Genomic DNA, 13598 nt, shown 5'->3' with positions numbered 1-13598 from the left:
TCTTTACATTGATTACAGACCCTGCAGCGGGTCCTTAATCAACTTTTCTGCAGCGCGGCTTTGCCTTGAACCTTGAACCAATCGAAGCGTGGTTCGCAGATTGAAGCAATGCTTCGGTCGATTGCTTTGTTTATTTCTTTCTTTCGCTTAATTTTCCCCCTGCTAAAACCCTAAAGAGCATACGTCTGTGAGTATTATTTACCTTTTCTATGTTAAACCGACCTGTTATGGTCCTCTGAAACAGTTGATAGATGTATTTTATAACTTAAAAACAGGAGCGATGCTAACGCGTTAGCATGTCTATGGCATTTTCAATGTTAAAAGTTAGCATTTAGCAATTGCAGCCATCATCACGTTCGGGTGCATTTGTTTTCAAATTGTAATATTCCTTAAATTTTGCTTATATATTAATAATCTAATGATTATTATATACAATTTTAGAGAAAGAGACAAAAAGAACCTGAATAGAAACACAACAGAAAATATATAATAGCAATTAACAATGAGCATAAATAAATAAATACATACAGAAATAAGTGTTTCCTGTGAACACCTAGTGACTCTTACACCTCCATTTCATCCCTGTCTTATTTAAGTTTAATGACAGTTTGTTTCGGTCAAACCATATTTTCAGTTTAATTTCTTCAGTGATTTCCTCCAGAACTATCTGCCAAACTAGAAAACTGCTGCATCCTAGTAAGAGCAGAATACTACTGGAATGAATCCGAATAAGGAAAGTTGTATTTTTTTTTTTCTCACCTAAATGGATGCTGCACTCACTCCAGTTTATTGTCTGGAATAGTTCCAGATTGCATTTCAGAGCTTCCAGAATTCAAACATTTTCATGCAGGTGGTGTTGGGGGGTAATTTTGGGTTTCAGCTTTTATTGTTTTTCACCACTTTCATCCCTGAATATGAGTTGTGATTCACTTTTGTGCAGATTAAAGTTACTAACTGGGACTCCTGTCTTGTTGCGAGAAAGAAACGAGAAACATCCTCCGTTCTGTTCACACAGCTCCAAACGTTGCGCGGCTCTCTGACAAGTCAAGATAGAACGATAGAATTCAGTCTGAATTAATAACTTCAAAGCGAAACACAGTTTTGTTTATTTTTATTTATGTCCAGAGATGAAGGATACAGTGACTAATCTCATATTTATTTACTTTAAGACTCAAGGAAATACATAGAAAACCTGTAAAGCCTACTTTTAGTACAAAATTCACGAGGTATCGATAAGGGAATCGATAAGGAATCGGATCGATAAGCAGAATCGATAATGGCATCGATATCGATAAAACCTTATCAATACCCATCCCTAGTCTTCACTGTAAACTGTGGCTTGAATTCAGAGTTTGGGGGTCGTCTCACAAACTGTCGGCGGCCCTTGGACCCAAAAAGAACAATTTTGTAACCTCTTCTGCACGTCTTTTATTTAACAGAGGGACTTTGCGGGGGATTCTTGGAAATAAATTAGCTTCACACAGGCATCTTCTAACTGTCACAGCACTTACAGGTAACTCCAGACTGTCTTTGATCATCCTGGAGCTGATCAATGGGTGAGCCTTTGCCATTCTGGTTATTCTTCTATCCATTTTGATGGTTGTTTTCTGTTTTCTTCCATGCGTCTTTTTTTTTTTTGTCCATTTTAAAGCATTGGAGATCTTTGTAGATGAACAGCCTATAATTTTTTGCACCTGCGCATAAATTTTCCCCTCTCAATCAACTTTTTAGTCAAACTACGCTGTTCTTCTGAACAATGTCTTGAACGTCCCATTTTCCTCAGGCTTTCAAAGAGAAAAGCATGTTCAACAGGTGCTGGCTTCATCCTTAAATAGGGGACACCTGATTCACACCTGTTTGTTCCACAAAATTGACCAACTCACTGACTGAATGCCACACTACTATTATTGTGAACACCCCCTTTTCTACTTTTTTTTACTAATGGCCCAATTTCATAGCCTTAAGAGTGTGCATATTATGAATGCTTGGTCTTGTTGGATTTGTGAGAATCTACTGAATCTACTGGTACCTTGTTTCCCATTTAACAATAAGAAATATACTCAAAACCTGGATTAATCTTTTTAGTCACATAGCACTACTATTATTCTGAACACTACTCTATACCATTCAAAATATGTTATTATGACACCCAATCCAGCACCTGCTTCAAAGAATTCTGCGACAATGCCAAATCATCAATTTTATTCAGCTAACACAGTAATCCACCTATGAAGAGTAGGCTGCTGCTTCATTTCAGTGCATCTTTAAATGACTGCAAATATTCAAATTTGCACAGCCTAAAGAAAAATAAATAAATAAACCCCACCTATGCAGGGCTCCCCTTATAAGGTGAAACAACTTTGAGTAGCAGTCAAGTTTCCTTATACAAAGAAAAATGATACACTGTCATTTTTAAAAAAAAATCTACACACACGATTGTTGGTTTGCTTGCCAACATGATCTCATTTATCGCCCTAAAAATGAATCACTGGCCTCACCACCAGAAGCTATGGCAATGGCCATGTATGTCTGGTGATACAGTAAAACTCGCCTAAACCATCATCGTATAAACCGGATATTATTGGGCACACCTGCGGCAGCTGCAACACCTGCAACCAATTTCTCCTCACAGTATTTCAACCCTGGCTCTTCACTCCATCCTTGCCAGATTCTTGCATTCCCCTGTGTGGTAACTTGGCCTGAAAATCGGTAGACTTCTGTGTCCAGTATTTTTCAGTCAGTGTTTCTGTTTCTTGTTGTAACCCTGTCATTCCTTATGCTTTTTAGTTTACTGCCACCATCAGCTCCATTGGCTACACCTGGATTTGGGTCCTGTGCAACTGACCTCCCTCCAAACCACACATTCCTGCTTCTTCTGTGCCTGTAGCATTTACCCCTGTGAACACCATCAAAATCCTCATCATCAATAAACCTTTCTGCATTTTAATCCACTGGCTCTTGCACTGGAGGCCACCTCCCTGGGTCTTAACTCTGACAGTAATTGATTGGTATGAATGACTTCATAATGAAGTCACATAATTAAATCATACATTGTCAAAAATATATATATAGGAATATTTCCAGTGCCAATCAGATACTTTGATATCAACTTGCCTAAAGATATTTCAACATTATTAGACATAAATAATGATCCGTTAAACACTAAGATAGAGTCAGTCATTTCAAGATGGTATATTGTCCCCTTTTTAAGCTTAACTTCCAGAGTAGACTCAATCAGGATAAATAGCTTGCCATTATTATCATTTACTATTGACAATCCTGGTGAGTGTACCAACCAAACAGTTTATAGAATGGGATGGGCTGATGTACAGATACGTAAGGGAGGGGAAAACTAAAATCCAGAACTGAGTATAAAATATTGCAAGTCAGAATATAATCTAGTGGCATGTGGTCTCACCTCTTTACAATATTATTATGCAGCACAGTTAAGGCCATTAATTTGTCTGATTACACAATCATACTTAGCAAGACAGAAATATATAGAAAATGCAATAACAGGGGAGATACCAATAATAGTGATGGTAACAGATACTGAATTATAAAATATTGGTAAATGAAGATAGTCCTTGGTTAAGGACATTATTTAGAAACTGGAAGGACACAGTGAAATTATATGGATTGTCAGACTCTTCCAAATGTATGTGATGGTGTGCAGATACAAATTTTCTTCCAAACCAAACAGACAATAGATTTAAAAACTGTATTGCAAAAGGTCTACCTAACTATTACTCATTCATCCACAAGGGGGTGTTCCAGAACTTTGACTGGAATAAACATGGTCTGGAGAGAAGAGTTTTCTACAGATACCTTCAGGTCAGAAATTATGATCACAATATAAATATAGATTTGGAAAGAGTAGAGACAGCTGACATAAAACTAATCACATCAGCAGCTGAGTTTAGATCATGCAACAAGAGTGTTTACAGGTTGTAGAAGGTGATTCTCCAGTCCAAACCAGGAACTACATTGTATACAACCCCTGGCAATAATTATGGAATCACCGGCCTCAGAGGATGTTCATTCAGTTGTTTAATTTTGTAGAAAAAAAGCAGACTCACAGACATGACACAAAACTAAAGTCATTTCAAATGGCAACTTTCTGGCTTTAAGAAACACTATAAGAAATCAGGAAAAAAAAATTGTGGCAGTCAGTAACGGTTACTTTTTTAGACCAAGCAGAGGGGGAAAAAAATATGGAATCACTCAATTCTGAGGAAAAAATTATGGAATCACCCTGTAAATTTTCATCCCCAAAACTAACACCTGCATCAAATCAGATCTGCTCGTTAGTCTGCATCTAAAAAGGAGTGATCACACCTTGGAGAGCTGTTGCACCAAGTGGACTGACATGAATCATGGCTCCAACACGAGAGATGTCAATTGAAACAAAGGAGAGGATTATCAAATTCTTAAAAGAGGGTAAATCATCACACGTTGCAAAAGATGTTGGTTGTTCACAGTCAGCTGTGTCTAAACTCTGCACCAAATACAAACAACATGGGAAGGTTGTTAAAGGCAAACATACTGGTAGACCAAGGAAGACATCAAAGCATCAAAACAGAAAACTTAAAGCAATATGTCTCAAAAATCGAAAATGCACAACAAAACAAATGAGGAACGAATGGGAGGAAACTGGAGTCAACGTCTGTAACCGAACTGTAAGAAACCGCCTAAAGGAAATGGGATTTACATACAGAAAAGCTAAACGAATGCCATCATTAACACCTAAACAGAAAAAAACAAGGTTACAATGGGCTAAGGAAAAGCAATCATGGACTGTGGATGACTGGATGAAAGTCATATTCAGTGATGAATCTCGAATCTGCATTGGGCAAGGTGATGATGCTGGAACTTTTGTTTGGTGCCGTTCCAATGAGATTTATAAAGATGACTGCCTGAAGAGAACATGTAAATTTCCACAGTCATTGATGATGTGGGGCTGCATGTCAGGTAAAGGCACTGGGGAGATGGCTGTCATTACATCATCAATAAATGCACAAGTTTACGTTGATATTTTGGACACTTTTCTTATCCCATCAATTGAAAGGATGTTTGGGGATGATAAAATCATTTTTCAAGATGATAATGCATCTTGCCATAGAGCAAAAACTGTGAAAACATTCTTTGCAAAAAGACACATAGGGTCAATGTCATGGCCTGCAAATAGTCTGGATCTTAATCCAATTGAAAATCTTTGGTGGAAGTTGAAGAAAATGGTCCATGACAAGGCTCCAACCTGCAAAGCTGATCTGGCAACAGCAATCAGAGAAAGTTGGAGCCAGATTGATGAAGAGTACTGTTTGTCACTCATTAAGTCCATGCCTCAGACTGCAAGCTTTTATAAAAGCCAGAGGTGGTTCAACAAAATACTAGTGATGTGTTGGAGCGTTCTTTTGTTTTTCATGATTCCATAATTTTTTCCTCAGAATTGAGTGATTCCATATTTTTTCCCTCTGCTTGGTCTACAAAAGTAACCGTTACTGACTGCCACAATTTTTTTTCCTGATTTCTTATAGTGTTTCTTAAAGCCAGAAAGTTGCCATTTGAAATTACTTTAGTTTTGTGTCATGTCTGTGATCTGCTTTTTTTCTACAAAATTAAATAACTGAATGAACATCCTCTGAGGCCGGTGATTCCATAATTTTTGCCAGGGGTTGTATAAATAAAAGTGGGAGAAGGAGAGAAATTTCAAGATTTTGGAGATAGCCTGATGAGAAAAATTATCAGCTGCACTGGGATACAACTAGCCTGTCAACATAGTGACACCTTTGTTGGGAAAAACACTCTTAGGGTTTTTTTTATTACAACTCTAAAAAAGCAAAATTAAGTTAATCAGAATGAATGTTGGAGAAAAGGTGGGCTCAGGATGAAAACCACTTCCGTGTTTTTTGTGAATGCTAGGTTACCTTAAAGGATGAAAATTTACAAACCCATTAATACAACCCCTGGCAAAAATTATGGAATCACCGGCCTCGGAGGATGTTCATTCAGTTGTTTAATTTTGTAGAAAAAAGCAGATCACAGACATGACACAAAACTAAAGTCATTTCAAATGGCAACTTTCTGGCTTTAAGAAACACTATAAGAAATCAGGAAAAAAAAAAATTGTGGCAGTCAGTAACGGTTACTTTTTTAGACCAAGCAGAGGGAAAAAATATGGAATCACTCAATTCTGAGGAAAAAATTATGGAATCATGAAAAACAAAAGAACGCTCCAACACATCACTAGTATTTTGTTGCACCACCTCTGGCTTTTATAACAGCTTGCAGTCTCTGAGGCATGGACTTAATGAGTGACAAACAGTACTCTTCATCAATCTGGCTCCAACTTTCTCTGATTGCTGTTGCCAGATTAGCTTTGCAGGTTGGAGCCTTGTCATGGACCATTTTCTTCAACTTCCACCAAAGATTTTCAATTGGATTAAGATCCGGACTATTTGCAGGCCATGACACTGACCCTATGTGTCTTTTTGCAAAGAATGTTTTCACAGTTTTTGCTCTATGGCAAGACGCATTATCATCTTGAAAAATGATTTCATCATCCCCAAACATCCTTTCAATTGATTGGATAAGAAAAGTGTCCAAAATATCAACGTAAACTTGTGCATTTATTGATGATGTAATGACAGCCATCTCCCCAGTGCCTTTACATGACATGCAGCCCCATATCATGAATGACTGTGGAAATTTACATGTTCTCTTCAGGCAGTCATCTTTATAAATCTCATTGGAATGGCACCAAACAAAAGTTCCAGCATCATCACCTTGCCCAATGCAGATTCGAGATTCATCACTGAATATGACTTTCATCCAGTCATCCACAGTCCATGATTGCTTTTCCTTAGCTCATTGTAACCTTGTTTTTTTCTGTTTAGGTGTTAATGATGGCTTTTGTTTAGCTTTTCTGTATGTAAATCCCATTTCCTTTAGGCGGTTTCTTACAGTTCGGTCACAGACGTTGACACCAGTTTCCTCCCATTCGTTCCTCATTTGTTTTGTTGTGCATTTTCAATTTTTGAGACATATTGCTTTAGGTTTTCCATCTTGACGCTTTGATGTTTTCCTTGGTCTACCAGTATGTTTGCCTTTAACAACCTTCCCGTGTTGTTTGTATTTGGTGCAGAGTTTAGACACAGCTGACTGTGAACAACCAACATCTTTTGCAACATTGCGTGATGATTTACCCTCTTAAGAGTTTAATAATCTTCTCCTTTGTTTCAATTGACATCTCTCGTGTTGGAGCCATGATTCATGTCAGTCCACTTGGTGCAACAGCTCTCCAAGGTGTGATCACTCCTTTTTAGATGCAGACTAACGAGCAGATCTGATTTGATGCAGGTGTTAGTTTTGGGGATGAAAATTTACAGGGTGATTCCATAATTTATTCCTCAGAATTGAGTGAGTCCATTTTTTTTCCCTCTGCTTGGTCTAAAAAAGTAACCGTTACTGATTTCTTATAGTGTTTCTTAAAGCCAGAAAGTTGCCATTTGAAATGACTTTAGTTTTGTGTCATGTCTGTGATCTGCTTTTTTTCTGCAAAATTAAACAACTGAATGAACATCCTCCGAGGCCGGTGATTCCATAATTTTTGCCAGGGGTTGTATATTTGGAGTCAAAATTCCTTTTCGGTTGGATACCATCTGCATGGGTGAGATTTCTTTGGAATACACAGAAACTGCTACATATATTCCTCGCAGCGATTAAAAATGCTATTACAAGGAGGTTATTAAATTTAAAAGTTGAGTCTTCCACTATAGATAAATGGATAGAAATAACATGAAATACTGTATAGTAAGTTCCCTTCGGCTGCACTCAAGGACATCACAGTAAATCCAAGGTGGATCTGCAAGTTGAATTGGTACAAGTTTTATGTCGGATACCCTTCCTGATGCAACTCCACACTACATGGAGAAAAGTGCACTACGAGTAAATTGTCACTCTCTCTCAAGTCCCAGAAGTATCATTTTTAATGGATTTGATCTAAGTGGACTGAGTATATAAAACCCATAAGATCAGTCTTTGGACTGGACCAACTTAATTTAATATTTGTTGTCAAGTAAAATCATCTTGCTACATGGGCAGATAATTTCACAAGTAAGTCATTTTCATCTCAAATCCAGTCAGTTTCTTGTATTTTAGTTCAGCTTTTTTGCAGTGATGACTTGGAGACATGGTGCTAACATAAAAATAAGAGGCAGCCGCAGAGCTGGAGGTGGTGCACTTGAAGATGTAGTGACTTTCTGTAGGAGCAACGATTATGGACAAGATGTGGAATGAGCAAATCAGAGGAACAGCACAGGTCAGACAATTTGAAGACAAAGTCAGAGAGGCGAGACAGAGACTACGTTTACATGCAGCCAATAACCCTTTCATAACCAGAATATTAGCAATAACCCAGTTGCGCACGGGGATGTAAACACCCGCAAAAACCCGAATATGCTCATATTCCAGTTTTTAAAAACCCGAATAAGACCCCTGGGTTACTCCTTTTCAAACCCGAATATCAGGTCATGTAAACGCGCATTGGGATATCCCCATAGAAAGGAACATTATTTTGTGTTCTGCGCATGTCCTATCTGCAAGGAATCTTGGTCTTTTGAGGACGGAAACTACTTCTATGCAGCGCGCGCAGCCCACCAGACACCACAGAAGCAGATGTAAACAGCGCATTGTGTTCTGCGTCCTTATCAGGCGGGCCGGTCGCGGCACCGGTCGGCATCACCGCGATTGCTCTGCCTCCGATGCGCTTACTGAGTCTGCGGGCTTGGTAAGCGCCACAGCGGGCCACTCACACCGCCCCCCTCTCTGCTGTGAGGAGATGCACCAAATCTGGCAACAGGTCCAGAGACTACGCTCGCTGTTTTCATGCGGAGGCAGCCCGCAAGGATAGATTTCTTGCGGAAAAATCCACAGCGCCGCAGGGTCTCGTTAACTGCAGCCGCAGAGCTCCGTGGCCATGACTTGGATTCTTTGTGGGTCCCGCATCCGTACCCCCGGAGGCAGTGAGTGAAGGGAGAGCATGCGCATTGTGTTCTGCGTGTGTCTGTTTATAATCTTCTCACCCAGAAGAAAAAGGAGAGTGTTTACACAGGAGAGAAAAGTGAGAAAATGTTAATGCCTGTTTGAGAAAAGTGTGTAGTGAGGGGTTTTACACGAAGCAGGATTTGCACGAATGCCAGACCAAATCAAGCACCGGTGGAAGACGTGCATCGCTGTTTAGATGGGGATATTCCAAAAGATACCAATGACCATGTATACAGGAGTAACTCTGCTTAAGCATGTAAACGGGTTATTCCTAATTATTCAGAAACCGGAATATTAAGGTCAATATTCCGGTTTCTGAATAATTAGGAATAACCCGGAATATTGACCTTAACCCAAATATTAACGGCATGTAAACGTAGTCACAGATGGCGCTGGACATTTGCAGAGGAGGGATCCACAGTATATAGGGAGAAGGAAGCAGGATGGAGCCACTGGGCAGAAGGGGAAGAAGGAGGCCAAAAAGGAGGGAGGACATGGAGGTGGCTGGTGTGACAGAAGAAGATATAGAGGACAGGTTGAGTGTTCTTCTGTGGTCTCCTCTAACGGAAGCACTTGAAAGAAGTCCAAGTTCCAGTTACGGATATGGTTTTTGTTTTGTTTTTTAAAATCATTTTTATTTGTTTGTAATTCATGAAACCTGAAGATGAGATTCATGAAACCTGCTGAAAAATTTGGCTGTGACCTAAAACATGACAGTGCATTTGGGGGAAGATCTGGTTAAAAGCATAAAGATTTGTTTTGTTTATTTTATTTTAAAAGCATTATTAACATTTGAAATGTCAGCTGTTGTTGATTAGCCAGTGAGATATGTGCATAAAAGGAAGGGCTAACAAATACCGTGGTTGGAGCAGAGCCAGAAGAATCAGATGCAGCTTTCTCCACTTTTGCTTTTTCACCAGGTGCCACAGACACAGGAGGACATACAGAGCATTCCAATGTCTGTAGCATTCAACATAAATGATATTAGATAAAATTACAGTGATCTCTGTATTATCACAACGACATCAATCCAAGTACCTGTTCAGGAGCAACACACACAACCACTTCAGGACCCATAACACAAGGTTCAGGTTTCTGCAACAGAAACAATAGAAGGTACAATGATTAATATGCATTTCTTCTGTCACTTGGTGCTGCAAAGTCAATGAAACTTGATTCTCCATCATAGAAAAATTTAATAAAACATTAGTGCACCGGTTTAGGAGGAGCTGTGGATTTGGCAACAGGAGCCTGGACGGCAGCAGCTTTGGAGCAGCTGACTAAGTCTCCAGATAAAAAGTCCAGAGCCTCACCAGTGTTCACAGTGGGCTACAAGATCAGGGGAGAAGAGACATCAGAGGAAGAAAGAAATATAGCATGTGTCAATACAATGCAGGTACTAGCATTTTTACATCACAGTAACGACCAATTAGCTAAACTGCAGGATTAACTTACAGACATAAAGACATGGATGACCTCTAATTTCCTGCTTTTAAACTCAGATAAAACTGAAGTTATTGTACTTGGCCCCACAAATCTTAGAAACATGGTGTCTAACCAGATCCTTACTCTGGATGGCATTACCCTGACCTCTAGTAATACTGTGAGAAATCTTGGAGTCATTTTTGATCAGGATATGTCATTCAAAGCGCATATTAAACAAATACGAGGGCTGTCAATAAAGTAACGGTCCTTTTTATTTTTTTTCAAAAACTATATGGATTTCATTCATATGTTTTTACGTCAGACATGCTTGAACCCTCGTGCGCATGCGTGAGTTTTTCCACGCCTGTCGGTGACGTCATTCGCCTGTGAGCACTCCTTGTGGGAGGAGTCGTCCAGCCCCTCGTCGAAATTCCTTTGTCTGAGAAGTTGCTGAGAGACTGGCGCGTTGTTTGATCAAAATTTTTTCTAAACCTGTGAGACGCATCGAAGTGGACACGGTTCGAAAAATTAAGCTGGTTTTCAGTGAAAATTTTAACGGCTGATGAGAGATTTTGAGGCGATTCTGTCGCTTTAAGGACTTCCCACGGTGCGAGACGTCGCTCAGCGCTCTCAGCCGCCGTCGTCAGCCTGTTCAAGCTGAAAACCTCCACATTTCAGGCTCTATTGATCCAGGACGTCGTGAGAGAACAGAGAAGTTTCAGAAGAAGTCAGTTTCAGCATTTTATCCGGATATTCCACTGTTAAAGGAGATTTTTTTAATGAAAGACGTGCGGACGGATCCGTGCGGACGGATCCGCGCGTCGGGACGCAGCCGACGCGGTGCGGCGGCACAGGAAAAACACCTCCGTGTTGATAACCATTTGTAAAATCCAGGCGGCTTTTGATGGCTTTCAGTGGAGTGAGTATATGAGAAATTGTTTAACAGGCAGGACATGTTCCAACTTGTCCTTAAGGCTTTCAACAGAGGTGTTTTTCCTGTGGCGGAGCGTCGCGGCGGCTGCGTCCCGACGCGCGGACCCGTCCGCACGTCTTTCATTAAAAAAATCTCCTTTAACAGTGGAATATCCAGATAAAATGCTGAAACCGACTTCTTCTGAAACTTCTCTGTTCTCTCACGACGTCCTGGATCAATAGAACCTGAAATGTGGAGGTTTTCAGCTGGAACAGGCTGACGACGGCGGCTGAGAGCGCTGAGCGACGTCTCGCACCGTGGGAAGTCCTTAAAGCGACAGAATCACCTCAAAATCTCTCATCAGCCGTTAAAATTTTCACTGAAAACCAGCTTAATTTTTCGAACCGTGTCCACTTTGAAGTGTCTCACAGGTTTAGAAAAAATTTTGATCAAACAACGCGCCAGTCTCTCAGCAACTTCTCAGACAAAGGAATTCCGGCGAGGGGCTGGACGACTCCTCCCACAAGGAGTGCTCACAGGCGAATGACGTCACCGACAGGCGTGGAAAAACTCACGCATGCGCACGAGGGTTCAAGCATGTCTGACGTAAAAATATATGAATGAAATCCATATAGTTTTTGAAAAAAATAAAAAGGACCGTTACTTTATTGACAGCTCTCGTATGTAGGACTGCTTTTTTGCATTTACGCAATATCTCTAAAATTAGAAAGGTCTTGTCTCAGAGTGATGCTGAAAAACTAATTCATGCATTTATTTCCTCTAGGCTGGACTACTGTAATTCATTATTATCAGGTTGTCCTAAAAGTTCCCTGAAAAGCCTTCAGTTAATTCAAAATGCTGCAGCTAGAGTACTAACGGGTACTAGAAGGAGAGAGCATATCTCTCCCATATTGGCCTCTCTTCATTGGCTTCATGTTAATTCTAGAACAGAATTTAAAATTCTTCTTCTTATAAGGTTTTGAATAATCAGGTCCCATCTTATCTTAGGGACCTCATAGTACCATATCACCCCAATAGAGCGCTTCGCTCTCAGACTGCAGGCTTACTTGTAGTTCCTAGGGTTTGTAAGAGTAGAATGGGAGGCAGAGCCTTCAGCTTTCAGGCTCCTCTCCTGTGGAACCAGCTCCCAATTCGGATCAGGGAGACAGACACCCTCTCTACTTTTAAGATTAGGCTTAAAACTTTCCTTTTTGCTAAAGCTTATAGTTAGGGCTGGATCAGGTGACCCTGAACCATCCCTTAGTTATGCTGCTATAGACTTAGACTGCTGGGGGGTTCCCATGATGCACTGAGTGTTTCTTTCTCTTTTTGCTCTGTATGCACCACTCTGCATTTAATCATTAGTGATTGATCTCTGCTCCCCTCCACAGCATGTCTTTTTCCTGGTTCTCTCCCTCAGCCCCAACCAGTCCCAGCAGAAGACTGCCCCTCCCTGAGCCTGGTTCTGCTGGAGGTTTCTTCCTGTTAAAAGGGAGTTTTTCCTTTCCACTGTCGCCAAGTGCTTGCTCACAGGGGGTCGTTTTGACCGTTGGGGTTTTTACGTAATTATTGTATGGCCTTGCCTTACAATATATAGCGCCTTGGGGCAACTGTTTGTTGTGATTTGGCGCTATATAAATAAAATTGATTGATTGATTGACAGTAACATTTTAAACCTAAAAGTGAGTCTCTATTGGTCTCACCTCAGGTTGTGGTGCAGGAAGGTCTTTGAGTTTGTCTTCTTTAAACCTGTACTCTTGAGGAATTGTGTGTTCCTTCTCTCCAACAAGCACACCCTTCTCCTTCTCATGTGCTTCCTCCTGAAAAAAGAAAACAAGATGCAAAAAAAGAAAAGGAAAGAAAGCCTTTTCTTAATTTAAAACACCTAAATACATCCAGATTTGTTTCCCCTCTCAAGACTTAAAGAAAAGATACAAGGAACTGACATGATGTGTGTGTGTGTGTGGGGGGGGGGGGGGGGGGGGGGGGGGGGGGGACACAGCTGACACAGCTTTATCTCTGATGGCACCAGTGCTTCTGAACCAGCTCCTAAAGTGTAGAAGCAACCTAGACCTTTGGTGACCAACTTTGTCCTCCACATGCACAGGTGGCCAGAAACACACACACACATATATATATATACATATGCATACATATATATATACATATGCATACATACATATATACATATGCATACACACATATACACATACAT

The 13598-nt window shown here is 40.3% G+C and overlaps 1 protein-coding gene across 4 annotated transcripts in view; it reads right to left on the bottom strand.

Moving 5' to 3' along the window:
• The window catches only part of cast (calpastatin), a 67245-nt gene extending 54039 nt beyond the window's left edge, over window positions 1-13206 (bottom strand). For all 4 annotated transcript variants that reach the window (XM_034167122.1, XM_034167124.1, XM_034167126.1 and 1 more), the window contains exons 1-4: window positions 13087-13206; window positions 10261-10374; window positions 10084-10140; window positions 9904-10005 (exon numbers count right to left, since the gene is read on the bottom strand). In XM_034167122.1, the coding sequence (XP_034023013.1) occupies window positions 9904-10005; window positions 10084-10122 (141 nt within the window). In that variant the 5' untranslated portion in view covers window positions 10123-10140; window positions 10261-10374; window positions 13087-13206. The remainder of the gene's footprint in view (window positions 1-9903; window positions 10006-10083; window positions 10141-10260; window positions 10375-13086) is intronic.
• Between the last annotated feature and the right edge of the window lie 392 nt (window positions 13207-13598).

This window comes from Thalassophryne amazonica, chromosome 3, assembly GCF_902500255.1.
Source record: "Thalassophryne amazonica chromosome 3, fThaAma1.1, whole genome shotgun sequence".
In the NCBI taxonomy this organism is placed as follows: domain Eukaryota; kingdom Metazoa; phylum Chordata; class Actinopteri; order Batrachoidiformes; family Batrachoididae; genus Thalassophryne; species Thalassophryne amazonica.
The sequence above is the reverse complement of the archived record's forward strand: the minus strand, read 5'-3'. Positions and strand labels throughout refer to the sequence as shown.